This window comes from Phodopus roborovskii, unplaced genomic scaffold (genome assembly GCF_943737965.1).
Source record: "Phodopus roborovskii unplaced genomic scaffold, PHOROB, whole genome shotgun sequence".
In the NCBI taxonomy this organism is placed as follows: domain Eukaryota; kingdom Metazoa; phylum Chordata; class Mammalia; order Rodentia; family Cricetidae; genus Phodopus; species Phodopus roborovskii.
The window spans coordinates 24,931,810-24,958,490 of record NW_026126514.1 but is presented as its reverse complement, the minus strand read 5'-3'; the positions used below and the strand labels follow the sequence as shown (position 1 = coordinate 24,958,490).

General features: G+C 36.0%; 1 protein-coding gene across 2 annotated transcripts in view; it reads right to left on the bottom strand.

Annotated features, from left to right (window-relative positions):
* Positions 1–26,681, bottom strand: part of Fut8 (fucosyltransferase 8) — a 213,684-nt gene that overhangs the window by 73,543 nt on the left and 113,460 nt on the right. For both annotated transcript variants that reach the window (XM_051196043.1, XM_051196042.1), the window contains exons 5-7: positions 21,596–21,711; positions 21,324–21,486; positions 562–676 (exon numbers count right to left, since the gene is read on the bottom strand). In XM_051196043.1, coding sequence (XP_051052000.1) covers positions 562–676; positions 21,324–21,486; positions 21,596–21,711 — 394 coding nt within the window. The remainder of the gene's footprint in view (positions 1–561; positions 677–21,323; positions 21,487–21,595; positions 21,712–26,681) is intronic.

Below are 26,681 nucleotides of genomic sequence, written 5' to 3'. Positions count from 1 at the left end.
TCATCCCTCTTTTTCATACAACCTAAAACTCCAGATCAACTGAAGAGTTCACCTCACATTTGGAATCCTATATTACTCTTTCCTGTTATGGACCACTGTTCACAACACGCTCTCAGCAAATCCTTTGCCTCCATTTCTGAATGTAGAAATCAGACTTGACCACCTTCATGGTTAGGTTCAGATAATAACATATTCTCCATAAACATCCCTGTGTCATGTTCAAAATGCCAATAAGCATTTCCAACAAAATACAGCATGTTCCTAATTGTATATTTTGTGTGTATGCAAACAAGTAACTCTTCTTAGGCTAGGCAGGGACCTTGTTTTAGTTGCTGTTATATTCCTGAGGCATAAAATACTGTCTCCCTGATTAAATATGTAAAATAAGTGAGTAGTTGATTTTTTTAAGAGCACAAGAAAGACTTTTATAAAACAAAACTTAATTTTTACACACACACACACACACACATATATATATATATATATATATATACATCATATATACACATACATACATACATACATATTTCTATTCAAGGTTTCTTAACCTAACCTTCTTACCTGAAGATATGTTATTCTCCGCTGGACCAGCTCTGTCAGATCTTTGGCTTCTTTTTCCCGCCAATCGCCTGCTCCATCTGTTTGACTGAGGTAGTATAGATCTGTCATGATAGACCTATAAAAGCAAACAACATTGGAGGTCTACTTATTTGTACTGTTTCAATGGATTACACAAACTATAAGGGACATAAATTCTTCAGAAATATTGATGCTTAGGTATTTGATAGTATTTATCTTTTATTTTCCATTAAGACTATGAGAATTAAGTCCCTGACAGCAATGATTAATTTACTGTAGAAAATCTTTTCTGATGAAAGGGTACACAACTTTTCCCTACAGGCCAACCAGATACACTGTTTTCCCAAAAAAAAAAGAAAAAGAACAAAGAATGCATTTGTGTAGTTTAATGTTGTAGTCTTTCAGCTTTTAGAGAGACCCACCACCCAGCATCCCAATAAATGTGTAGAGGTTAATTCTTAGTTATGAGTGCTGGGCCTTAGCTTGTCTCTAGCCAGCTTTTCTTAATTAACCTGTCTACCTTTCCCCTCTGGGCTTTTATCTTTCTTCTTCTATTTCACTTTCTTTCCTTCTACCTCTGTGGCTGGCAGGGTGAATGGCCCTGATGTCCCCCTTTCCTTGTTCTCGTGCTCCTTCCTTTTTTCCAGATTTCTCCTTCTATTTATACTCTCTGTCTGCCAACCCACACCTATCCTTGCTCCTGCCTCACTATTGACAGTTCACCTCTTTATCAGAGCACCAGTTGTTTTAGACAGGCAGAGAATCACAGCTTCACAGAGTTAAACAAATGCAGCATAAACAAAAGCAACACACCTTAAAATAATATTCCCCAACAATGCAGTACGCATGGTATTGGTATTTGCAAGTACCAATGTGATCTTACTTTTACCATTTCACAACCCCTCTTAAAATTCCACTCTGAGTGACTGGGAAAAGATTAGAGGAAAAACTTGATACAAATCTTAAACAATCAAGGATTAGAAAATTCTTTCCTTTAAAGGGATAGGTACTAAAATGTTCCACAACAAATTAAAAACTCAGAAACTGATATTGAGGTTCAAGCTTCAAGCTGAAGATCAGAAAAGCAAAGCAGCCAGGCACTAGCTCTCACTCTACCTTAGACTGAAGGGCAATCCGGGCTCCACCAAACCTCAGACTATAACCTCTCCTCAGCATGGAGGGAGAATCCTGAGACTTCAATGTCTTCCTATCATCAATATGCCTGGAGAATGAATACCTAACACCACCTACTGAAGACCCTGCTCCTATTGCTTATACCCCTCTAGTGCTGGGATTAAAGACATGTGTGTGACCCCAGGTGCTGAGATCATCTTTGTGTGAGCTCTTTCTCTTTAGGACTGGATCAATCTTGTGTAGATCTGGGTGGCCTTAGACTCACTAAGATCCATCTACCTCTTAATCCTGAGTCCTAGGATTAAAGGCGTATACCACCACCTCCTAGCTTCTGGCTGCTGGGACTAAAGGTGTGCATCACCACTGCCTGATCTCTAAGGCTTGTGGCTGACTTTGCTTTCTGAATCCTCAGGCAAGCTTAATAAATCATAAATATCACCACACTAAGATTTTAGGTTGTGTGTATTGAGGTCATATGCCATACTTGCTGTATCATTCCAGTTTTCATATGCCTACTGCCAAAGGGAACATCCTCTGTTACCTTTGTAGCAGGAAAGTTGCTATAAGTGAATATCTAGCTGTGGCTCTGTTCCAATAAAACTTTATTAACAAATATATGAAAAGAGCAAAATTTTGACCCTGGATTATAATTTGCTATATTTGCTGTTCTCTCATGAAAACTAATGTAATGATTAAGATACTTTCTCACTCTGTAGCCATTAGGAATTTCAATTATAACATATTTGATTTCCTGGCAACAAACTAAAATATCCTGAAAACTACAGAGATACAATAGAGATTGGTACAAATGGTTTACTTATACTGTATTGAATAAAAACAATAGCTTGCACTTGCTATCAAAGAAAGTAAAAAAGCATCCTTTCTTTCTCTAAGCCCCATATAATCTATCAGAAAATAAATACATAAACAGTTTCTGACTATGAAGCTCTACCAGTACTGCTACCAACTAAGCTACCATCTTCTTACACAAGAATTATTACAACAGCTTTCTGACAATTCTCCCAGCCTTTACCATGTGTAGTGTTTATTCATAGTGGCCAGATCTTCTTAATAATCAATAACACTTCTGCTTTGCACTTAACGTTGAGTTGACCCTTCAAATAACTAAAAAATCAAAGCCAAAATGACTACCTTGATTTAAATGACACCACACAAAACAGCCCATCATTTCATCTGATCTCTTTCTGAAGACTTCATTGCTTGCTTTACCTCAGTCACACCAACCTCACTGCAAACATTTAGGAATGTAAGCATGTTGTTACTCTACCCTAGAATACCCAGATATCCAGTCACATCAATAAAATGTCCTTCAAATATTTGTTCGAATATCATCTTCTCCACAACTTTCCTAGATTTGCCTATTTTAAACAGCCAACATTGTACCCCCCCCCACTTTGGTTCCCTCCCTCTCTCACTTGCTCTCTCTCCTTTCTCTCTTTCCATTCATGGGTCCCAATTCCAGAAAGTTGTTTTATAGCGTTTACCTTGAGAACGGAAGAAGGAGTTACTGGTTGGGGATAACAGTAATATGTGGTAAGGACGACTGGGCATAAAAACTATCCAATATTCAGTCCCCTGTAAGATCTGACAGACTGATCAATCAGAAGGGCTCAGTTACCAAGTGTCAGTATCTCTTTTATTTATCGTTCTTCGTTAAATGTTACATCATTTAGTAACTAAAACTGGCAGCTCACATAAAACCATTTGGACTATGAATGATTGATTACACAGTGAATAAGTAATAGCACATTTGAAAAAGAAAAAATACTGATGCAAAATGACAATTAAAATCTTAAGACAGTTCAGAATATTCAGCCTTAGCTCATAGAGGAATGGACACAAGAGAAGGCAGTGACACAATGGGTCACTTTCAAAGGATTGCAGGCATTTATTAGTATCGATATTACCTATTCATAGGACACTCTGAAACTTAGCTTAGTGATTTCATTTTTACCATTTTTGAACATGGTTAAGAGTCTAAAATATGGTATTTTATTAATTTTTATATTTGTTACTATTATTTAACTTGAAGATAATTTCTTTGTACGCAGAAAAAAATTTTAACTACCTCGTTAGCAAATTGAGCAGCTAGGTTACACACTGAGAACAGTTTCAAATTTAAATTTTTTTCATATCATCAAACTGAGTTCCATTTGGAATACTGTATAGCCTACAATATTCTTTTCTACTTACTAAGTTAAATGTTACCACTTTCCATAGCTTGAGTGATCTCGAGAGTATCCTGTCCCCAAGGGCCCACCTGATTAAGTCTTATTCTCCAAGGTAGCAGCATTGAGAGGTAGAATGGGAAAGGATAGTAATCTTGAAGGAGGTCCTAAGACTCCTGAGTGATGACCCCCTCCTTCCCTCCCTCCCCCTCCCCGTTCCACCCTTCCTCTCTTCCTCCTTCCCCCATGTTTCCTCTTTCTCCCTCTCCCCCATCCTTCTTCCTCCTTCCCTCCCTCTCTGTGACTATCTGTTTGGCTATGTAAGCTCTTCTACACACATCTCTCATGATGCTGGGATGGCTTCTGCTGGAATTGAGCCAGAACAGCACCAAACCTGTAAACAAGCCTCATTACTCCACGAGACCAACTCTTTCAGATACTTTATTATGGTAACGCAAACCTGCTTAACACAATGACCACACGGAATTATGATTTTACCCAAGAAGCACAGAAGTCTTTATAATTGTGCTGTAATGCTCAGTTGAAAATTTATATTTTCTCAGTTTTATAAATTGCTATCACAATACACTCAGTTCTTTATATTTCATCGGCATCGCACATTCACTCATTTCCTCCTACTTACTAAGTAGTTATGCATTGCAAATCTCTGTGTTATACAGCAGTATTATTGTTGGAGATAAGGCACAATGGAATTTAAAAACCCAATCTATTAGCAAATGCCAACTGGAGGAAAGAAGGAAACCTAATATGCTATGTTTAGCTTTAAAATTAAACACGTGAATACACATACATGTGGACATACATGGGGACAAAAAGCAGTAAGTTTTATTAACATTCATAGCTTAAGTATAGGGAAACATAGTAAGCCTTATTTGGAAGAAAATCTTTAAGATATAAAAATTGTTGTGTCATGGATTCTCTCCTCTTCACCCCCCAACACAGGCTCCTGCAATATAGTCCAGTCTGGCATCAAACCTGTGATTTTCTGGTATCAGTCTCTAGAATGTTGGGCTTATAGCCCCTACACCTAGCTATAGTTTTTAGATTCAGCTGTTAGAAATCAAGAAATTCTGTAACATCAAAAATGGAAGCAGAGATCTGTATCTCTCAATGAATTAGTAAATTTAAAAAGCAGTTTATTTTAAACCAAGTTATATTAGTACTAAGTCTTGGCAATTCATTCCATCCCAATCTGTGTAGAAGTCAGAATAATCAAACAACTATATTACTAAACATAAGAAAGAAAAGTGCTCAATATCATTTGACATAGGAAAATGAAAATATCACTACAACATGGCAATCATTTCAACCAATTATTATCACACACACACACACACACACACACACACACACACACACTTAAAGAAAGAGGAACTCTCAGACACTGTCAGTAGGGATGTAGATTAGTTCAATCATATGATCTAAATACATATCTGGTTTCTGAAGGAAATATAATCAGCATGTAAATGAAATATGTTTATTGCTTCAATAGTCACAGTAACTAAGAAGTAGAATCTGGGGCTGGAGAAATGGCTCAGAGGTTAAGAGCACTGGTCGCTCTTGCAGAGGTCCTGAATTCAATTCCTAGCAACCAAATGTTGGCTCATAGTCATCTGCAATGAGATCTTGTGCTTTCTAATGGCACATAGGCAGAACGTTATATGCTTAAGAAAGAAAAAGAAAAAAAAAAAAAAAAAAGGAGGAGGAGGAAGAAGAAATCTAGATGCCCATCCTTAAATAGGAGATTAAACCAGAATCTTTGTTAAGAGTGTCTACTGCCGTGATAAAAATACCATGACCAAAGCAACTTGGGAGAAGAAAGGGTTTATTGATTTACATATCCCAAGTCATAGTCTATTAAGGGAAGCCAAGGCAGAAACTCAACTTGGGCAGGAAACTTTAGGCAGGAAGCTGGAGGTAGAAGCTGATGCAGAGGCCATAAAGAACTGCTCCTCATGGCTTGCACAGCCTGCTTTCTTCTTGTAGCACCAAGGCCCACCAGTCCAGGGATGGAACTAACCACAATGGGCTGGGTCCTTTCCCATCCATCACTAATTAAGAAAATGCCTTATAGAGGCATTATCTCAGTTGATATTCCCTCCTGTCAGATGACTCTAGCTAGTGCGAAGCTGACATACAACTAGCCAGCACAATAAGAAAAATAAATAAACAAAAACAAACAAACAAAAAACCTTCCTTGTTATTTTTCCCTTAGTGGTATAACTGAGACAGATTAGACACCACACACTTTCACAAGAAATGTTTTAGGAATATAAAAATGGAAAAACAACTCAAGAGAAAATACAAAGAATACAAGCATAACCAGTTTTTGAGATAAAGTTTTAGCTGAATATTGTTCAGTCATAAAGAAGACAGAAATCCTGTCAATCTCACCAAGATGGATGGAACTGATTGATGTACACTATGCTAAGTTAAATATGACAGATACAGAAATCAAGTACCACATTTCTCTTTCATATGTGAAAGTTCTTGAAAAGTTAACTTTAAGATAAAATAATGATATCCAGAGGTTGAGAAAGTGGAGATAGGCCATATATAAATGGAGGCTAGATTTAGTCATTGCACAATATACACATATATTGAAAAATCACAAGAATTCCATTAAAACCCACAATCGACACGTTAGTATAAAAATAAATAAGGTACAATCAGAATAGCAACATATCAATCTATTCTCAGTCTAAGATTAAGTTTGATTTTAAAACCTCCTTCCTCTTCTCCCTATCAGAGACCACATAAATAAGTCAGTTATGCAGGAAACAAAGTTAAATTTGTATTATTTCTCCACCAACTCAATGATGTCTGGAATTTGCATTCCTACAAAATGTAGTTTCCTGTGTTAAAGATTTGAATATAATCAAATCAGAAAGCTATGGCTTGTTTTACTGGGAATTGTAATGATTGAAAAAGCATTCTGCAGAAACTCTTGATTTTTTTAGGGATTCCACAGCCTGGGCCATACTCTCTATAAAAAGCCTCCAAGCTAGGAATGTTGCCGTCTTTGCTTTTATCACTGAATATCAAGAAATCTCATAGTTGGGCAATAAGGATGATGGCTTCATATGAGGCCACCACATCAAGACTTAGGATATATAAGCATGGGCAAGGTTAGATACAAGCAAAATGGGGGAAGAATACAGATGCCTGATGACAAAAGGTATATTAGAATAGAATGTATGACTTTAGAGTCAGCAGCTATGAGAGCTGTCAAACTTCATTTCAAAAGCTGTCTACATTTGTGTATTGTATTTTCCCAAGTAATTTTTCTATTGTCCTAGCCATAAAACTTTTATGTGAAAAGGAAGGGTGTCTAGTCTGTCACAATTTTGCCATCAAGGAAACTATAATAAGGAAGGTTTTTGTTTATCTCTGATTCAAAATGCTAAAACATAAAGAATTCCCTCTAGGGCTAGTACAGTTATAATTCACACAAGAATAATCTGAAGGAGAAGATTCAACATATACTAAAATAAACTAGACTTGCTGCAAAGTCTAGTCCCTGGGGAAATCTGGATCATAAACAAGAAAAATTATCTGAAATTTGAATAAAGTTGCTGTGATGTTTACTTTTCATTATCAATTTCATTAGATGTAGAATCATCATGGAATAGCACCTCTTGTGAAAGTCAATGAGGGTAGTTTCAAAAAAACTTGACCTAAGATTCACTCTGAATGTGGGCAGCACCATTCTCTGTGCTGGGGCCCAGACTGAATAAAAAAGCATGGAGCACCTGCATTCTTCTCTGTGCTTCCTTACCGCAAACAATGTGACTGGCTGCCTAATGCCCCTGCCTGCCACCTTGAGTTTCCGGCCACAGGAGACCATACTCTTACAATGAGAATCAAAATAAACCTGTCTTCCATGTTGTCTCTTGTCAGGTATTTGATCACAGTAACAAGGAAAGTCACTGATACAGGTACATCACTTCTCTAGGTCTAAGAATAGCTACAAACAGGTTTACAGTAACTCTCCCTTATCCATCAGAGATTCATTTGGAGACCACCACCCAGTGGATGCTTGAAACCATATTCAGTACCATTTCTTCTGATACATATAAACCTATGGTAATGTTGCATTTATAATTTTTACATAGTAAAAATTAAGGTTTCTACTTCTGCACTTTGTGGGTATTATTAAGTACAGCAAGGACTACATGAAAACAAGCACAACAACACTGCTGTGATAGTCTACCTGGTGTCAGGGATAGCTATTAGTGACTTCCTGGCAGTTAGCATATGCAGTAAGGATTGGAAATACAAAGAGATGACTCACATCCTGGCAAGATGGCATGAGACCACTGTGCTACTTGGAATGATGTGAATTTAAAACTTGTAAATTGTTTATTTCTGAAATTTTCCGTTTAGTATTTTTGGACAGTGGTTAACAATGGCCAACAGACTAAAAAGCAAAACAACAGATAAGAGTGAGCAACAGATAAGAGGGGACTACTATAATTCTGTGTACTTCAGAGGGTTACTGGATTGATAATATGGTTATATTGATAATGAATGAAGACACTGTATCATTAGTGATTGGTATTAGACAATCCTTGGTAAATCATTACTTTTAATATACAAATCATTCTTCGGTTTGGAACACCCCCCCCCAAATAAAAATAAAAACAGGCAAAACAATGGTATATTCTTCTACCTTAATGTAAACTTCATTTTAAGGAGCAGGGGTATTCATTTAAAAAGATGGAAAATTAGTATTTGGTAGATACAAATTAAGGGATAAACAGAAAGTGAACAACTTTCCATGCAAGTATCTCCCTGTGCTCATATGAATAGAAAGAATGTTCTACTATCACTTAAAAATACTCCTATATGTCCACAGAAAAACATTTTGTTCAAATAAATTTTAAAAATAGATTATACACATTGTAGGTTAATAAGAATCTCAAATAAATTAAGATTTTTTTCATCCCCTTGTGCGTGTGTGTGTGTGCGTGTGTGTGTGTGTGACATAAAACACAAATATCTGATCTGAAGAATTGTAAAATGACTTTTCAAGGGTGGAAACATCAATTCTTGAGACTTTCAAAGAGAGTGGGAAAACAAAACAAAGTTCCAACTATGATCAAGAACTTAATCTTATAATGTACAAGTCATTAACAAGCTATCAGTCTTTCCCTATCATTACATAACTATATTCCTTATCTTCAAAGTCCTTTCCTAGTTCCATTATGGCCTTTTGTATATCAGTCAGTTTCTAATCAGGACACTCAACCTGCTATCAACAATGCTGTCATTACATATTATTGATAATGAGATGACACAGACTTAGAAATGGAGATGTTAGTGCTGGTTTCCAGATTGTTTTTTCAAGAGCTTAAGTCAACTTAACTGAGAAATAAATCATTGGCTATTTGGCTCTATGAGCTTTCCTGTCCTTCAGTTTGAAGTTCAATAATTGTCATTTAAAAGCAGAAAGAAGAAACTCCAGCAACTACTTCATAAACTGGTATATGACAGGACGAAGAGGGCAAAAGAATCAAAGTAGTAGTGATTTAGTCAAATATGTCTCTGCAGCAATCTAAAGGGTAATAATACACAAATCATAATACTCAGGGGTTAAGGTATAAATCTAAGCACTAAATTTAGAGTACCATGTAGATAATAAAACCACAATGGAGAAAAAAAGGTCATTCCAAAATATTTACTTCCATTTCACTACTTCAAAGAAGGGGGCTGAGGGCATTTATGATTAGTGATAAAAAAAACTTAGCAAAGCAAAAACAAAACAAGCAAAACTATTTGGATGCATGACTATGAAACATGGCAAGCAATGACTAGAATGAACTTAACTGGAGACCTAGTGGTGCTATGGCTTGAGATCCATGTAGCATGAAATAGTCTACTATGCAGCATACTCTTCTAAGTTCTTCATTTATATTTAAGATTTATTAGTTTTATTATTTGATGGATAGAGGTGCACCACATATGTGCCTGCTATCCAAAGAGGTCAGAAGAGGGCACTTGGTCCCTGGGTCTAGAGTTAAAGATGAGCTGCCATGTGGAAGCTAGGAATCAAACCCAGGCCCTCTGTGAGATAAACCAATGACCTTAACAACTGAGTCAATTCTGTAGCCCTCTAAGTTCCTTAAAAACCCTCTAAAAGTCAAGGCTGATTACACACTTTGGTAGTGCATAGGGTCCTGCCAGTTACTAGATCATACACAATAAATTAATCAAATACATAATTTTGCTAAAATTATGAGGTAAGCCAAGTCTCAGATGTAAGCACAGCATTTGGCTTCCAGGCTTTGTTTAGTGCCTGGTATTTAGAATAATAAACTATAGTAGTCATCATCCAGAAGAGAGAACAAATTGCCTTCATCATACAGAACAGCATCACGTAGGGAAGAAAATTCTTCCTTACCTTTCTCATTACCACAACCTCGGTGAGACCCAGGAGTCCTGATCTCTAAAACCAAAAGATCCTTGTCAGCAGGCCCCAGTTCTTCTCAGATCTGGTCTTAAATGACACCTGCATAAACTGGGTCTGTGCTCTCAGAGACAGACCTTCAGATCCTACAACTGCAATGCAGGACTAGGTTCCTTCAGCTGCAGTCTGATAAGCCCTCCTCATTGAAGAGTCCATTATATCTACAATTATTTGAGATTATAAAGGATACAAATTGGCTGATAAAAAGTAAGATCCAACAAGAAGTTGCATATAGGAGAGTCCACTTAGTTTAAAAGATACAGACAGGCTGTGAGGAATGGAAAAGGAAGAGGGAAGTGAAGCTGTGGTAATCAAAGAGAAGGGTGGCAATACTTATGTCAGACAAAAGGGACTTTTAGCCAAAATTTGTCACATCACATGAGACAAAGCTCCTTTATTAGAACAAAAGGGTTATTTTATTATGAGGCTATAATAATTACATACTTCCCCAACATAGTAACACATAGACAAAGCAAACACTAACAGAACTAAAAAGAAACACTGACAGCAACAGAGCTAATAATAGTAGGGGACTTGATACCCCACTTTCAGCAATGCACAGATCATCCAGACAGGAAATCAATGGGGGAACAGTAGACATTAACTCTCAGACCAAAAGAGCATTCTAATAATAGCAAAAAAAAAAAAAAAATGTTCTTTTGCAGCATACATGAAACATTCTCCAAGACATGATATGCTTCAAATAAAGCTTAATAAAGTATAATAAGATTGAAATCATATACTTGTTTCTAACTCAGAGCCTTGAATATGCTAGACAAATGCTTTACCACCAGGCTATCTCCCCTGACCCAATTTTCATGAATAATCCATAGGTAAAGGAAGAAATAAGAGGGAAATCAAAATATATATAAAGATAAACAAAATGTAAACATAATACAATCATACTTGGATGCAGAAGGAATGCTAAGAGTGTATCCAAAGTTGTAAACACCTACATTAAAAAGAAAATATCTCAAACATCTCAACTCAAAATTCAAGGAACCAGGAAAAGTACAAATACCACATAAAGCAAAAATAGGTAGATTACAACAGCTAATGTATTCAACGAGAAGCTACAAGGGAAGATAATCAGTGATTAAATCATTTACTATACTTAGTGACTTTTTGTCCAAATGGCATGCCTGTGTATGCGTGCATGTGTCTCCTGGTACATGTGTGATAGACAGAAGACAGCTTGGAGAAATTGGATTGGTTCTCTTTCTACCACATGGGTTCCAGGGATGGAACTCAGGTTACCAGACTTGACATCTTTACCAGATAAGCCATCTCATCAGCCTTAGAAAATCTGTTTTAAAAGAGTCTTGAAATAAAATTAAAAAAAAACCCTGTATTTTATATATTCCCAATAGTTTCTGAATTATCGGTGGGACAGTGCATCTTTTAGTCACACAGAGCTTATTGATATGTTACATTTCATTCACATCTTACAATTTATTACATTAGGTACATCTCTGTGTGGTTGAGGCCAGCTGGGATTACAAAGTGAGATCAAATCTTTTTTGTTTGTTTGTTTGGTTTTTTTTTTTTGTTTTTTGTTTTTTTTTTTTTAAAGAAGCATAAGGTTTTGGTTTAATCTGCCATGGTATTCCTTGAGTATGAGCTGAAACACTTTAACACAGTGCTTCACAGCACTCGTTCTCACTCTATCTTGCATAGGACCCTCCAGCGTAACATACACAATATAAAGAAAACCCTTCATGTCAGACAGATGCAAGGCCTTACAAATGGCGAATGGAAGTTTTGTATCATCTCCTCAGTGTTTCCATTTAATTCTCCAACAAAGGAGCTCAGTAGAAAGACAGACATTTCTGTTCATTTGTGCTGGCCAGCATACCGCTGATGAAGTAAATTTGAGCGTTTGCATTACTGAAGGAACCAGACACAAACATTTTAAGAGCTTTGAGGTACTTTTTTGAGAACATATCTGTAGGTCCCTGAGTAGTGTTCCACTGTTTACACTCAGGGTTTAATCATTATGGTAACACTCACAGGTAAGCTGGAACTCTAGGTTTAATCTTTCTGAACACCAGCGAATCTCTCAAGTAGTCTAACTTGAAAGTCAAGTTTGTTTATCAAATTTTTGGCTTCCTCAAACCAAGCACTCATGATAAGACTCAATATTTTCTACCATTTCACAGAGCAAATGTAGTAATCCAGTCAAGGGATCAGCTACAAAGGGAACAGAGTTTTGCCCCTGGAGAGTTTTCCCTAAAGGACTTGGTACAAGTCAATACATTACTTAGGAAACAGCAATAGTAACAATGAAATTGAAAACTTTCACTGCCCTATAGTGTAAAAATGCTTTACCAGAGAACAGCTCTTCTAATAGTTGTGTCCCTGCTTGTATCATCTAAACACAAAACAAGAGCCTGCAGGAAATTCACTAATATTTCAAAAGGAATGCCTGCCTGTCCACTGAGAATGAAAAATATTCTGCAGTTCTTTACCCCTTTCTTCATTGTTCTGGAAAAGAACAGAAGTTTATTGAGAAGTTCTGAAAGCAATTTAAATGATCAATTAAGGAATGAACAACTCTACCAACTGTTCTTAGTGTAACAGATAACTGCCCCTTCCCCCATCCCCAATAGGCTTAGGGTACAAGGAGAGCAAACTGTTGGCAGCTTTGGGATATTTCTCTAAAAATCTAGAAGCCACACATTTCATTTAGGGAGAAAATTCAGTGGCATATTTTAAGCCTGGTCATAACAACACTCCGTATTTAGTTCCCACTTCTCAGTTATCATAGTGCAAAATTTCACAGCTAGAGTTCTTACATTGGCTTCATAAAACAGGAAGCCCTCAAATTCCTTTTTCAGATTATGCGATGCCCTGGCCAACCTCAGCAGCACTTGTAAGTCTTTCCTCTTCTTCTTCTCTTCCTCCTCTTTTTTTTTTTTTTTTTTTTTTTTTTTTTTTTTTGTTTTTTGTTTTTTGTTTTTCAAGACAGGGTTTCTCTGTGGCTTTTGGAAGCTGTCCTAGAATCCTGGAACTAGCTTTTACATAGCAGGCTGGCCACGAACTCACAGATATCTGCCTGCCTCTGCTTCCCGAGTGCTGGGATTAAAGGCTGTGCCACTACCGCACTGCCCTGCTACACTACTCTTGATAACAGAGAGCAAGAGGTCATTTCGCCTCCCTTAGGGTTGCTTCTGAATGAGACTCCTGAAGTACTCTACAAGGTTTCTCTGTTCTAGAATAGAACAATGAGGCAAATGTGCTCTCAAGGAACCTTCCCAGGACCACTTCAGAATGTATCTACTCCATTAGTGCTTGAAGATGATCAGAGAGATCTCCTGGGATTGTGAGGCTCATGCCCTTCTAGACATATGGTATCTTTTGCCATAAGAATCAAATTTTCAGATAAAGTTATTAAGTCTGATCTATTCTTCCAAGTAGGAAGTATTTACCCTCACGGACATGCTCTTCTCTTACAATGTAGCTCTGAGTACTGCTGTTTACATTTTGGTTTTGTTCAGAAATCTTGTCAATGGTTTTCTGTTTCACTGCTCTGCCTTCATATTCACTTGATCCTTTTATTCATTTTTTAAATTACACTTATTTATTTGGGGTGGCATATGACAGTGCACATGTGGAAGCCAGAAAACAATCTGTAGGAGCTGGTTATCCCCTTCCTCTATGTGGATCACAGGTATCAAACTCAGGCTGTCAGGCTTGGCAGAAAATATTTTACTAGCTAAGTCATCTTGCCACTGCTAAGCCCTCATTTATTGTCTGTATCTACCACATGGCTTATCCCAATGACTAATAAGATCAAATACTGTCAATACTTCATTATTTTTAAGAATTGCCTATAAGGCCCAGTTCTACAGGTCAAAAGGACTCAGAATATCTGGTATACAATTGTCAGTGCTTATTTCATTGATCAGATGATTAATTTTCAAAATCTCTTAAAATTCTCTACCCACTTCTGACAGGTGGATGCCATTGAAACATGAAGAAGGCCAATCTAGACCATGTGCTGCTTTGTGTACAGTTGGAGCAGTACAGAACTTGAGTACTGTTGTGTGCCTGCTGATGCTCATTTCTTCAAGGCAGCCTAGCTAACCACTGAGAGCAGGGAGGAACCCAGCAATGAATTATAAAGAAACAGAAATTCTCAGGAAACCAATAATAAGCAAAGGAATTAGATTAGTAATCATAATAAACAAAAATCCTGAACCAAGTACATTTGTAGATAAATTCTATATGAATTTAAAGAAAAAAATCAATGCCAACCTTTATAAAATTAAAGAAATGAGAATTTTCCAAACTCCTTTGAAAATATCAGTATTACTGCCATACCAAGTAAGGGCAGTATAAGGAAAGATTATAAGAGAACATCCTTGATGCATTTAGATACAATAGTCTTCAACAAACATGGGTCAATAGAGGCAAATTAGGAACAAGATAAAAGATGCTCACTCTCTCTATATACTTCTATTGAACACGATTTTGGTAGCCACACACAGACAAATTAACCAAGCAAGCAAGAAAACAAGAAAAAGAAAGGAAGGGAGAGAGGAAGGGAGGGAGGGAGGGAGGAAGGGAGGGAGGGAGGGAGGGAAAGAGGGAGGGAGGGAGGGAGGGAGGGAAGGAGGAAAAGGAGGGAGGAAGGAATCTAAATCAGAAGTTAAAATGGTTCTGTTTGGATCTGATATGATCATACATACAGAAAACCCTAAAGACACCATCAAAATTTGGTGATACTAATAAAGATAGTTGAGAAAGCTAAATGGAACAAAACCAACATACAAAACTTACATTTGTATATACTAGTAAACAATCCCTTAAAAAAATTGGACAATCCCATTTACAATAGCTTATAAAAATAGGAATAACCAGTCAAAGGGTTAAAGACTTGTGGACTGTTCAATAAAACTATAAAATATTGATGAAAAAATATATATGATGCAAAATGGAATATCCTATGCTCATGGGCTGGAACGATCCATATTGCCATAAAGTTCATATCACAAAAAGTGATCCAAAGATTCAATGAAGTCCCTATAAAAATGCCTATGTCATTTTTTACAGAGCCAGATCAAAAACTCTTAAAATAAGTTTTGGAACTGAAAAAACTCATAACTTGTGAAAATATCTTTGGAAAGAACAAACCTAAAGATATCACATTTTCTGACTCAAAATTATAGATATATAATGAATATAGCAGTATAACACTTGCTTATAAGTATAATTATGTCTAATTTTAATAATTTTCTACTTATATAGCCAATAATGGATAATAATTAAAATACATAAGGTACTCAGAGCAAAAATAAACAACCTGACTGGAAATAATAAAAAAGGTCCTAAATGGCAACCAACCCCTCACAAAAATTGCCAACACAATTCTTTATAGACCTTGAAAGAACAATACTCAACTTTATATGGAAAAATAAAAAAACCAGGATAACAAAAAAAAAACAAACAAACAAACAAAACAAAAACCATGTATAATAATAGAGCTTCTGTAGGAATCACCATTCCTGATTTCAGTTGTACTACAGAGCCATAGTAATAAAAATCACATAGCACTGGCATAAAAATATACAAGTCAATCAGTGGAATCAAATCAAAGACCCAAAAATAAGTACACACACCTATGGGCACCTCCTTTTTGATTAAGAAGTCAAAATTATAAAACAAACAAACAAAAAAGTATCTTCAACAAATGGTACTTGTCTAACTGGATGTCATTATGTAGAAGATTGCAAATAGATCCATATCTATCACCCTGTATAAAACTCAAGTCCAAGTGGATCAAAGACCTCAACATAAAACCAGATACACTGAAACTGTCAGAAGCAAAGGTGAGCCTTAAACACACTATTACAGGAAACAATTCCTGAACAGAACACCAACAGCACAGGCAATAACATTGACAATTAATAAATGGCACCTCAAAAAAATGGAACGCTTCTATAAGGCAAAGGATAACATCAATAGAACAAAATGGCAGGCAAAAGAATGGAAAAAGATTTTTACCAACTCTGCATCTGACAGAGGGCTAAAACAAAATATACAAAGAACTCAAGACACTGAACATCAACATTCAATTTAAAAATGGAGTAAAGATCCTCTCAACAGAGGAATCTCAAATGGCTAAGAAACAAAGCTCAACATCCTTATCCATTAGGGAAATATAAATCAATGACTCTGAGATTCCATCTTATACCTGTCAGAATGTCTAAGATAAAAATACAAGTGATAGTTCATGCTGGAGAGGATGTGGAGCAAAGGGAAAACTTACCATTTTCTAGTGGGAGTACAAACTTTTATAGCTATTTTGGAAATCAATATAGTGGTTCATAAGAAAACTGGTAACCAGTCTGCCTCAAGACGCAGCTATACCACTATTGGGTATATACCCAAAGAATGCTCAAACATACCACAAGGACACTTGCTCAACCATGTTCATGGCAACTTTATGAATAACAGACAGAACTTGGAAACAACCTAGATCACCCTCAACTGAAGAATGGATAAAGAAAATGTGGTACATTTATGCAACAGAGTATTACTCTGCTGTTAAAAATAATAACATCATAAAATTTGCAAGCAAATAAGCATTTTGAGTGAGGTAACCCAGACAAAGATAGACAATCATGGTATGTACTCATTTATAAGTGGATATTAATTCTAAAGTAAAGGATAACCAGGCTATAATCCACAGCCCCAGAAAGGCCAAGTAACAAGTAGGGCTCAGGAAGAATGCATGAATCTCTCAGGGAAAGTAAAAGAGAACAGTTTTGCAGTTTTGTGGGTGGACAGGGGGTATGTGGGGATAGAAACATGAGGGACAGGTGGCAGGGAAAGATGACTGGAATTTGGGGGGATTTGGGTATTGAGGTAGAAACCTAGTGCAATGGAAACTCCCAGAAATCTACAAGGGTGACCCTAGCGAAGAGTCCTAGTACTAGACAATATGAAGGCTGAATTAGCCACCTTCTATAACTAGGCAAGGCTTCCAGTAGAGGGACTGGGACACCACAAAACCTTCAATCTACAATTTGTCCTGCCTGCAAGATGTGCTGGGGTCAAGGTGATGCAGAAATTGTATGAGTGACTAACCAATGACTGGTCCAGCTTGAGACCCATGTCATGAAGGGAGCCCATGCCTGACACTACCTGGAGGGCTAGGAACCAGAAGTTGGATAGCTCCAAGACCTAGGATAAAACAAAATATGACCAGAAAAAAATAAAGTAAGTCAATGAAATGATTCCTAATGATACTCATAGACTGGAACCTAGCATAACTGTCATCAGAGAGGCTTTATCCAGCAACTGATGGAAACAGATGCAGAGGTCCACAGACAAACATTAGGTGGAACTTGAAGAACACTGTGGAAGAGGGGCAGGAAGAATTATAGGAGCCAGAACAGTAAAACAAACAAACAAACAAACAAACAACAACAAAAACAAAAAGTCCTATAGAATCAACTAGCCAGGACCCATAGGAGCTCACAGAGACTGAACCAAGAATCAGTGAGCCTGCATGGGTCTGACCGACAGCTTCTACATATATGCTATGTTATAGAATGGTATTCTTATTGAACTTCTAACAATGGAAGTGGGGGCTGCCTCTCACTCCTTTGCCTGCTTTTGGCATCCTTTTCCTCCTACTGGATTGCCTTGTCCTACCTTAATATGAGGGGATGTACCTAGTCTTATTGCAACTTTATATGCCATGTTTGGTTGATACACCTGGAAGGGCTACCCTTTTCTGAAGGGAAAAGGAGGAGGAGAGGTGACAGGTGGAGGTGGGAGGAGGAAAGGAAGAGGGGAACCAGTTAGGATGTACTATATGAGAGAATAGTAATAAATATATGAGAGCAAGGTAGGGAGGTATATGTTTACATTCCAGGATCAGGGACACTCATGCAAGATAATGAGTTTGAGGTCAACCTGAGGTACACAGAAGAGCCCTGTTGCAAACAAACAAACAAAAACAGAGGGGAAGGGGAAGGAAAGAAGAGGGGTCAGAATGGGAGGGCAGAGTTAGAGAAGAGAAAATAAATACTAGAGAGATTACAGAGAAAAGGGAACCCTGTAATGTTCTTGAATATAAATTGGTGAAAACACTTTAAAATACAACTATGGAATACGTGTCCAATCCCACCTGTGAGTAATATCCAAAAGAAATAAAATCAATATATTGAATCACAGAAGCAATATTCACAATAGCTCATCTACAGCAACAATCTAAATGTTCCTTAACTGATAATTAGATACACACACACACACACACACACACACACACACACACACACACCACAACATAGAAATCCATAAAAACAAAAGGCAAAGAAGATATGAAATTGGGAAGAGGATCTGTTAAGGAATCTGGAAGAGGAGGTGAGAAATGGTGGATACAGACAATCATATAGCATTCCACAGATTGTATATGATTGTCAATGAACTTTTCAAAAGGGAAAGAAATCATGCCATTTCCAGCATCATGAATAAATCTGTAGGATATTATACTATGTGAAATGAGCCAGAAAGAGAAAAACAAATACTATAATGTGTTTACTTATATAAAACTTCAACCTTATATAAGCATAGTGTGCCTAGGACTAAAAAGTAGGAGAAACTTGAAGGTATTATCAACTGGTACAAACAATTATGAGATGAAATAAGTTCTGGGTATCTAATGTACTGGCATGTGTTAGTAATGCTTGACTGGTTTGTTTGAAACTTTTAAGACATTACATGTTATCAACACACACACACATGTTAATAGCATGCTAAAGGATATGTTCACTCATTTAACATAATATGTATGCATATCAAACAAAGCATTAAAAGTATACAACTGATATATTCACACTTTGGGTTTTGGCAGTTGGATACAAGGCCAAACACATCAAAGAAAGCATTTATGCCTGAGCTATAGTCACGATCCATCATTATCAGTAAATTATATGCCTCAGTAAAGTCCCTGAGAGTTTTTCCCTTAGTTGTTGACTGAACAAAACAGAGAGGTTCATAGAAAAACCTAAATAAGAAATCAATACATTAACACTACAATTGATTTTTTAAGAAAAATCAAAACTTTTAGTTCAGAGATAACATACATACCATAATTTGGACTACTACAAAAATAAAACAGATAACAAGTATACCACAGATTAAGATGTAAATAAAAGACACTGGCTTTAGTGTATATAACAACTAGTAGTTTTATTTCTCCAATATTAGCTTATTTTCTCTAACATTCTTCAAACTTAACAGAAAAAGAAAGAGATAGGAAGGGAGGGAGGGAGAATGGAAAGAAGAAAGTAGAAAAGGAAGGAAAGAAAGCCTAAGAAAAATAAAGTCATACAGTAAAAGCCAGCAGAGAGATACACAGTTCTTATACTTTAAGGATTTAAAAATGGCTAATATGAGGATATTTCCTATGTGATAGAAACCACTCCTGCTTGAATATCACTATTTTAAAGATTATTTCTCTGCTGTGTTTGTGTGTTTGCTCATTGTTTGTGTTACCACATTCTAATCTGTCTTCCTCAAGTTAAATTACTACCCTGTGCTATGCATCTTGTTTTCAGTGAAACATCATTATTTAATATACACCAAATGGCACGGCCAGGACTTAATATAATTTTTTTAAAAGTTCAACTAACCAAAAAACATAATGTTAATTTACAGACATTTATCATGGGCTTGTTTATTGTATTAATTTTTAATTTACACACATAATTAAAAAGCATATACATAAAATATATTTACAAAGTAATTTAAAATTATTTTCATTTAGAAAAGAACTGAAAATTAAATTCTCATCAAGTAATTTAACTAAACAATTTGAGTAATCATTTCATCAGAAGTCAATATTCAAATTTTGGTTTTATATCACATAATCTATTTATATCAAATCTTCGTTTAATCTGCATTTTTCTATAAAACTGCAATAAGCAAACCACAGAAACACAAAGGCCTGTTTAACAGAAGCTTGGAATAGGGAATCAGCTTTAGCGTAGAAGCCTATTAAGGACTGAATTAGTCAACATTTGCTCTAATGGTCTAAATTATATGGCCTTACTGCTAGCTAGGGTAAAAATTTCAAAAGGATTACCTAGTTTGGGGCCTAAAAAATTCAACAACCCTTTAAATGCATATTATCAGATTTCTATAAACCGCTAAAATCATTCTAGTACACTCAGATTTTGTATGTAATTTCACTTAAAGCAGGATATCAATCATTCAAAATCACTGTAATATTGTTGATGACGTTAATACACGTGACTCTTGTTTGTATGGGTAATTCATTTCCTCTTCACAGTGGTAGCTTATACTAACACAATCATTCTTGTTTCATTGTTCACTAATATGACAGTAATTCCCATGAGATTCTGACTGAAACACAGGTTTTTAACTATAATAAGCAAATGGATGTTTCATTTTATTTAGAATGATTTTCATGTACATTGCTTCTGCAGGAACACAAACATCAAAACATTTTCTTTCTTATAGATCATAAACTGCTTATCACTAGAAATGTGCAAATAGAATAAACAAATTTTGATGGGCAGATGTAAGTACACCTCTCTACAAAATAAACAGAACAATTAGCAGAACAGTGTCCTTTACCCCAAACCTGCTAACCTTTCATTAGAAACCCTTTAAAGGTGCTAGTCTTAAGTTTAAATTGTTTGGAAATTAGAAACATTAAGTGCAGCCTGGGTGTTAATTCCAGTGCACTGTAAGCACGCATGCTCTGCTTCAAACACTGACTGTTACAATGGACTTTGACAGGAGACACTGATACCATTAAATATAAAACAATCTACCACTCTTAAACACAGTACCATTTAACCAATCAGCACATGTTAGAAAAAGTCTCAATGTCTCATTCATAAATTATAATCTTTATGGGAGCCCAAATGAAGCATGTAGGGACATAGTACCTTTCATGATGTCCTAAATCCAAAAGAATTTCATCTGCATGTCTTTGGAGTTCATTTCCTTCTAATTTCTTTAATTTCTTCAATTCACTTTGTAGAAAAAACCAGAGCTCTTTAGCTCCATTTTCAATCTTCCTTCTTAAGATTTCATGATCCTTTCCCAGACCTGCAAAGAATAGAAAGTACGAGTGTTTCTAACATTTGGTAAGAGGAATTTTCAATGTTTGCACTAAAGTCACTATATTAAAATGGAGAAGAATAGCATAATCACTTACCAGTCCTGGCTTGTTTCTTGTAAGTTTCAATCTGTTCTTTGGCCTTAACAAGCTGTTCCTCTAAAACACGGACTCTTCCTGTAGCTGTCCCCTGATCAATGGGGCCTTCTGGAATTCTGTAGTTCAGAGATGGAAATGTGAACATTTGCCCTTTATATTACACAACAAAACGTATGTACACTTTTCTATACCATACTTATTAGCATCTCTATAAGTTATCAAGCATACCAAAGAGTTACAAAGTGAATCTGTTCAACTGTATAGGATTAATCGTAAGGACTAGCATGAGAATGAACAAAACCAGAAATGAGATATAAGATAGTTGAGATATAAAATCTCTTGAGAGCGGTTTCTTGAAAATATTCTCCTTATTTGGAGTATCACCTTTGGTGGCAAAATGGTCAGTTTCATAGTGGTGATAAAATTAACAAAGATAGAAGAGAAGGTGAAATGACTTAAAGAGAGTAACATGAATCTGAAAGGGTCTCTATAGATGTATTAAATATCAAAGAAAGCAATTTGGCATTAATCTCATTATCAGGTTATATGACTGTTTCAACTTGTAATTCATATCTAGCAATGGTTTTATAAGGAAGGGGAAGATAAGATAGATGAGAAATACAGAAGAAAACATGGAGATTGTCTCTTTTATTTCTGTCCAAAACAAAGTGATTTAATAATATAAACTGTTGAAAAATAACACAGGAACTCCAGGATGTTTTACTTATATTACCAACTTATCTGTTCTACTTCTTTGCAAACTTGGATAATTTCTAACATGCTTGTTTTTATGTGACTTCCACTCCATTTTTGCCTAAATATGAAAATAAAACTTGGTGGTAGGCTAAACAGTGATCTTCCAAAGGTACTTGCATTTTAACTTCTAGAATTTATGAATATTACTTTATATCTAAAAGACAACTTGACATATGTGATTAAGGATCCTGAGGCTGGGAGACTATACCATGTGATCTAGGTGAGAATGAATGTAAATCACAAGTATCCACAGAAGAGAGAGAAATAGGGAGGCTTTGCCACAGATAGAAAAGTGTACATGGCTGTTTGCAGGAAGGACCTAGAAATGAGAAATGCATCCTTTGGGAAACTGGAAAAGGAAACTCCCCCACCCCACCACCCCTTGGAGCTTCCCTATAAAATCCTGCCTTTAAACACCTTGGTTCCAGCTCAGTGGAAATTATTTCTGACTTCTGACTTCTGACTTCCAAACCAACAACAGAAAAAAAAAAAAAATGCCTGTTGCTTAAAGATAGCAGTTTTCTGGTATTATCATAACACCCGAAGGAAAAATACAAAAATATTCTTTTGCAAAATTGTGACTATTAACTAATAGGTTGCTTATTATTCCAAAGTCTAATTATAAAGAAGAAAATTTATCTATTCTTATCATCAATGTCTTTTGTAGGAACTTAATTTCTAAGTTATATATGGTGAAACCTAAACTGGGACAGGAATACAGTCCTTTGGTACAAATGTGATGAAACAGGTATTTTACAGTGTTTAAACATTTTACAGAACTGATAAGACCAAATTAACTATTAATTACCTACACTAATTCAGAATATATATTTAGTGTTGAAGTTATTGTTTTATCTACAGTAAAGTAATTAGAATTGCACATGAAACAATATGCAACATTGAGCAGGAGAATTAAAATAACCATCTTCCATACATGTGTCTTAAGATATAGAATATCAATGAGAAAGCTTTCATTTGTAAATGCACAAAGTGAACAATAGTAAAATGAAAATAAGTAAGCACTTAAATATGCATATACATAAACAAAATAAGCACTGATATATACTTTCTAAAATCTGACCCTTAATCTCTTTGAAAATTACATGGTTCATTTCATAGAAATCATGTTAAAAAAACAAAAACAAAAACAAAATGAAAATCATTCTACCCTTGGGGTTTATTTTGGAGGCACTATGCCATGGACAGGGAGGTTCGTGATCAGAACACAATTTAAAGATAGAAAAATTCAAACAATAGAAAGATTATCTCTGGGCTCTTCTTATCTTGTTTCTTTCTATACTGTTGGAATAATACCAGGAACAAAATAGAAACTAAAAAAAAATAACATGCACCCTTTTCAGCAGATTTTCATCAAGTACATATTCCAATCTGATTCTAATAAAATGAAATGGAAGTCGTGATTTACATCACAGTATTATATATAATTATATAATCCAACTGTGAATACACTGTAGATAAATAAAAAAGAAAACACAAAGACTATTTCTCCAAAACACTGTCTATAAACGCCTGCCTGCATGAACAGGCTCTTTTCTTTAAGGTTGAGAATGAAATGTTTTCCTATCAATTTCACTATTAAAAAGATACATAGGATTTCTACTTCCTACCATGGTAACATTAAAAGAAACCAGATTCATTATCATGTCTGAAATTAATCAAAATTCAGACTATACACAGACACTATAATGGGCAACAAAGGGTACAGGTTTCCAGAGAAGAAAAACATGACGAGAGCCCTGTAAATGCCCCAACTTACACCTCAACAGAATTTCCACACTGTAATGCAAAGAAAGGGACAAGATGATGGACCCTACGATATCCCCTAAGATGAAATGGAACTAGAGTACAAAACTAAGGTACACAGAGTTCAAATGATGGTGAGAATTAAAGGAGAGCTGAACACTGAACTCCGGAGATCTGCAGAAATAATACTTGAGAATCAGCACAATACCATAAACACATAAAGAATGTGCTTAATAAGGAAATTACTCAAGATTGGGGGAGGAACTCTCCAAAAAGATTAGTGCAAGTACATGACATTCATACAGGGTTGCATGGGGCACTAGGGATGAAGCTCAGAAGGATTTGGGATCCTCAGTGGGGATAATAGTCAAGACTAAACATAGTTACTTTTTATAAGCAAGACCAGAAGGATACAATTATTTTCAAGTAACCAAATTTCAGGAGAAAACTTAAGAATACTTGACTTGATCCTGGTGGCCTGAGCATGTCATCCCAACTATGAGCGAGGTTGAGACAAGAGGACATCAAATTAAAGTATAGCTTGGTTTACTCCAAGTAATTGTCTCAATTTTTTTTTTAAAGGAAAAGGAAGGCTGAGTCTATTTAAATGGTAAATCATAGGCTAGCACATGTAAGGTCTTCAGTTCAGTCCCCAGTACTACAAAAAGGGGGAGGGGAAATTGAAAAATATACTTGTATATATCTAGAATGAGAAAATGAGAAAACCCAATTAATAAAACACATGTGACATACAAAAAGCAGTTACTATAACGATTTTATAGTTTGAAAGATAAAGACGAGGCTAAAAATACATATTAGTGGCATTTGTGAGGCTTAGATTTGAGCCCTATAACTAAAATACACTATCTATGTATCTATCTATCTATAGAGAGAGTGAATAAAAGAGATACAAAAGGGACATTATAAGGACCACAGGATCTAACACCCTCTTCTAACTTCCTAGGGCACCAGGCACACACATGTGGTGCACAGATATACATGCAGACAAAGTACTCGCATGTAAATTAAATTTTTAAAGAGACAATGTAAGAAATATGTTAAAAATATAATAAAGAGCATAATTGAATTTACAAGAGATAAAAATGCTAGAAATAACAAACAATGAATGGTGGTGGGGGCCAGGCCCACCAATTGACAGGTTCCAGAGAGGAGGCAAGGAGTAGGTGAGGGAGGACTGTGCCACACCACAGTGGCTGGAGGAATCTTGCAGCACAACTATCTTGCAGTGAGAATGTTCTTTACTTATACAGAATTCAGTAAGCAGGGACAGAATCATGCTAGTCCAAAGCATAGATCATTATCATTTTTGTTTCCACACATGTGCTTAACTTTTTCTCACGTACATCTAGAGCCATAAGTCTAATCATCATTGATAAACCATGACAGAACAGTTATCTTTTACAATCATTTTCTCTCAAGTTTAGTCATCATTGATAAATAGAGTTATCTTTCATAATCATCTTTTCTCATTAACCCGTAACCCAATTTCTAAGAACCTAGAGACATGATAGCCTGCTCTCAGCTGGTAGCTCTTGTGGCCTCAAGGACGCTAGACAGAAAGAAAATCTCCAAGCCAGCCTGGGCAGATTGTCATGTCCTGAGCTGATGCTGTCATTATTCAATTTCTGACATAATACAATGTTCACATTTTATATCTTTATAGAATTTGTTTACACCCTGGAATTATTTTGCTCCTTGGTCATATGACACCACAGTGGCTCTGCACGAGCTAACTTTTCTAAGAAAAAGAGGTTGTGACACCTCATTCTTATCTCATTTTTCACATCATTTTATGTCCATCAATATAAGTCTCCGTGTAACTCCAGCTATGTGCTGTATATGCCACATACTCACATGGGCATATAGTAGGAAGAGACTTGTAATCGGACCTGTTGCCAAATTCTCACTGAATCTTGCTGGCCTTTTTAAGATTACTTTGTTCTTATTATCAAGTTCCTGAGTGAAAATAGGGACAGATATTTCAAGAATATCTCACAGCCTCATAAAGAGACCCCTGGCTTCTTTCTTTGTGTCACAACCTCCAAAACATAAGGAAAACCTTCAAGATGATAAAGATATCTCTCTAAAAGCGAGAGGGGCAATATGCTCAGGACTTTCCTGGGGAAGCATAGAAGCAGTAGTCCTGGGAGAAGGCATAAGAAATTTCACATTAATCCAATATCCTCAAATTGTACAAATATTAAAAGCCACCCAGGCATGCAACATGTGCATATCAAAGCCAAAAGTGGCATGGCAGCCATCGTGTGGCTCAACTTGGCTGGATGTTTGTCAAGCAGCTGTGCTGGCTTTATGACTTTTGCCATTCCCATCCGATATGGCTGCACCAGAATGGGATTTATTGAAGATCATATGCTAGTCCTCATAGCTTAAAAAACTAAGAAAAATAGGCAAATGAAATCCTAATTAGTAGAAGAAGAGAATTATATAAAATCAGAGAGGAAATCAATACCATGAAAACTATAAAAAAGAAATGCGGGGTGGGGGATTAATGAATCTAAGACAGCCAGTTTTTCAGAAAAAAATC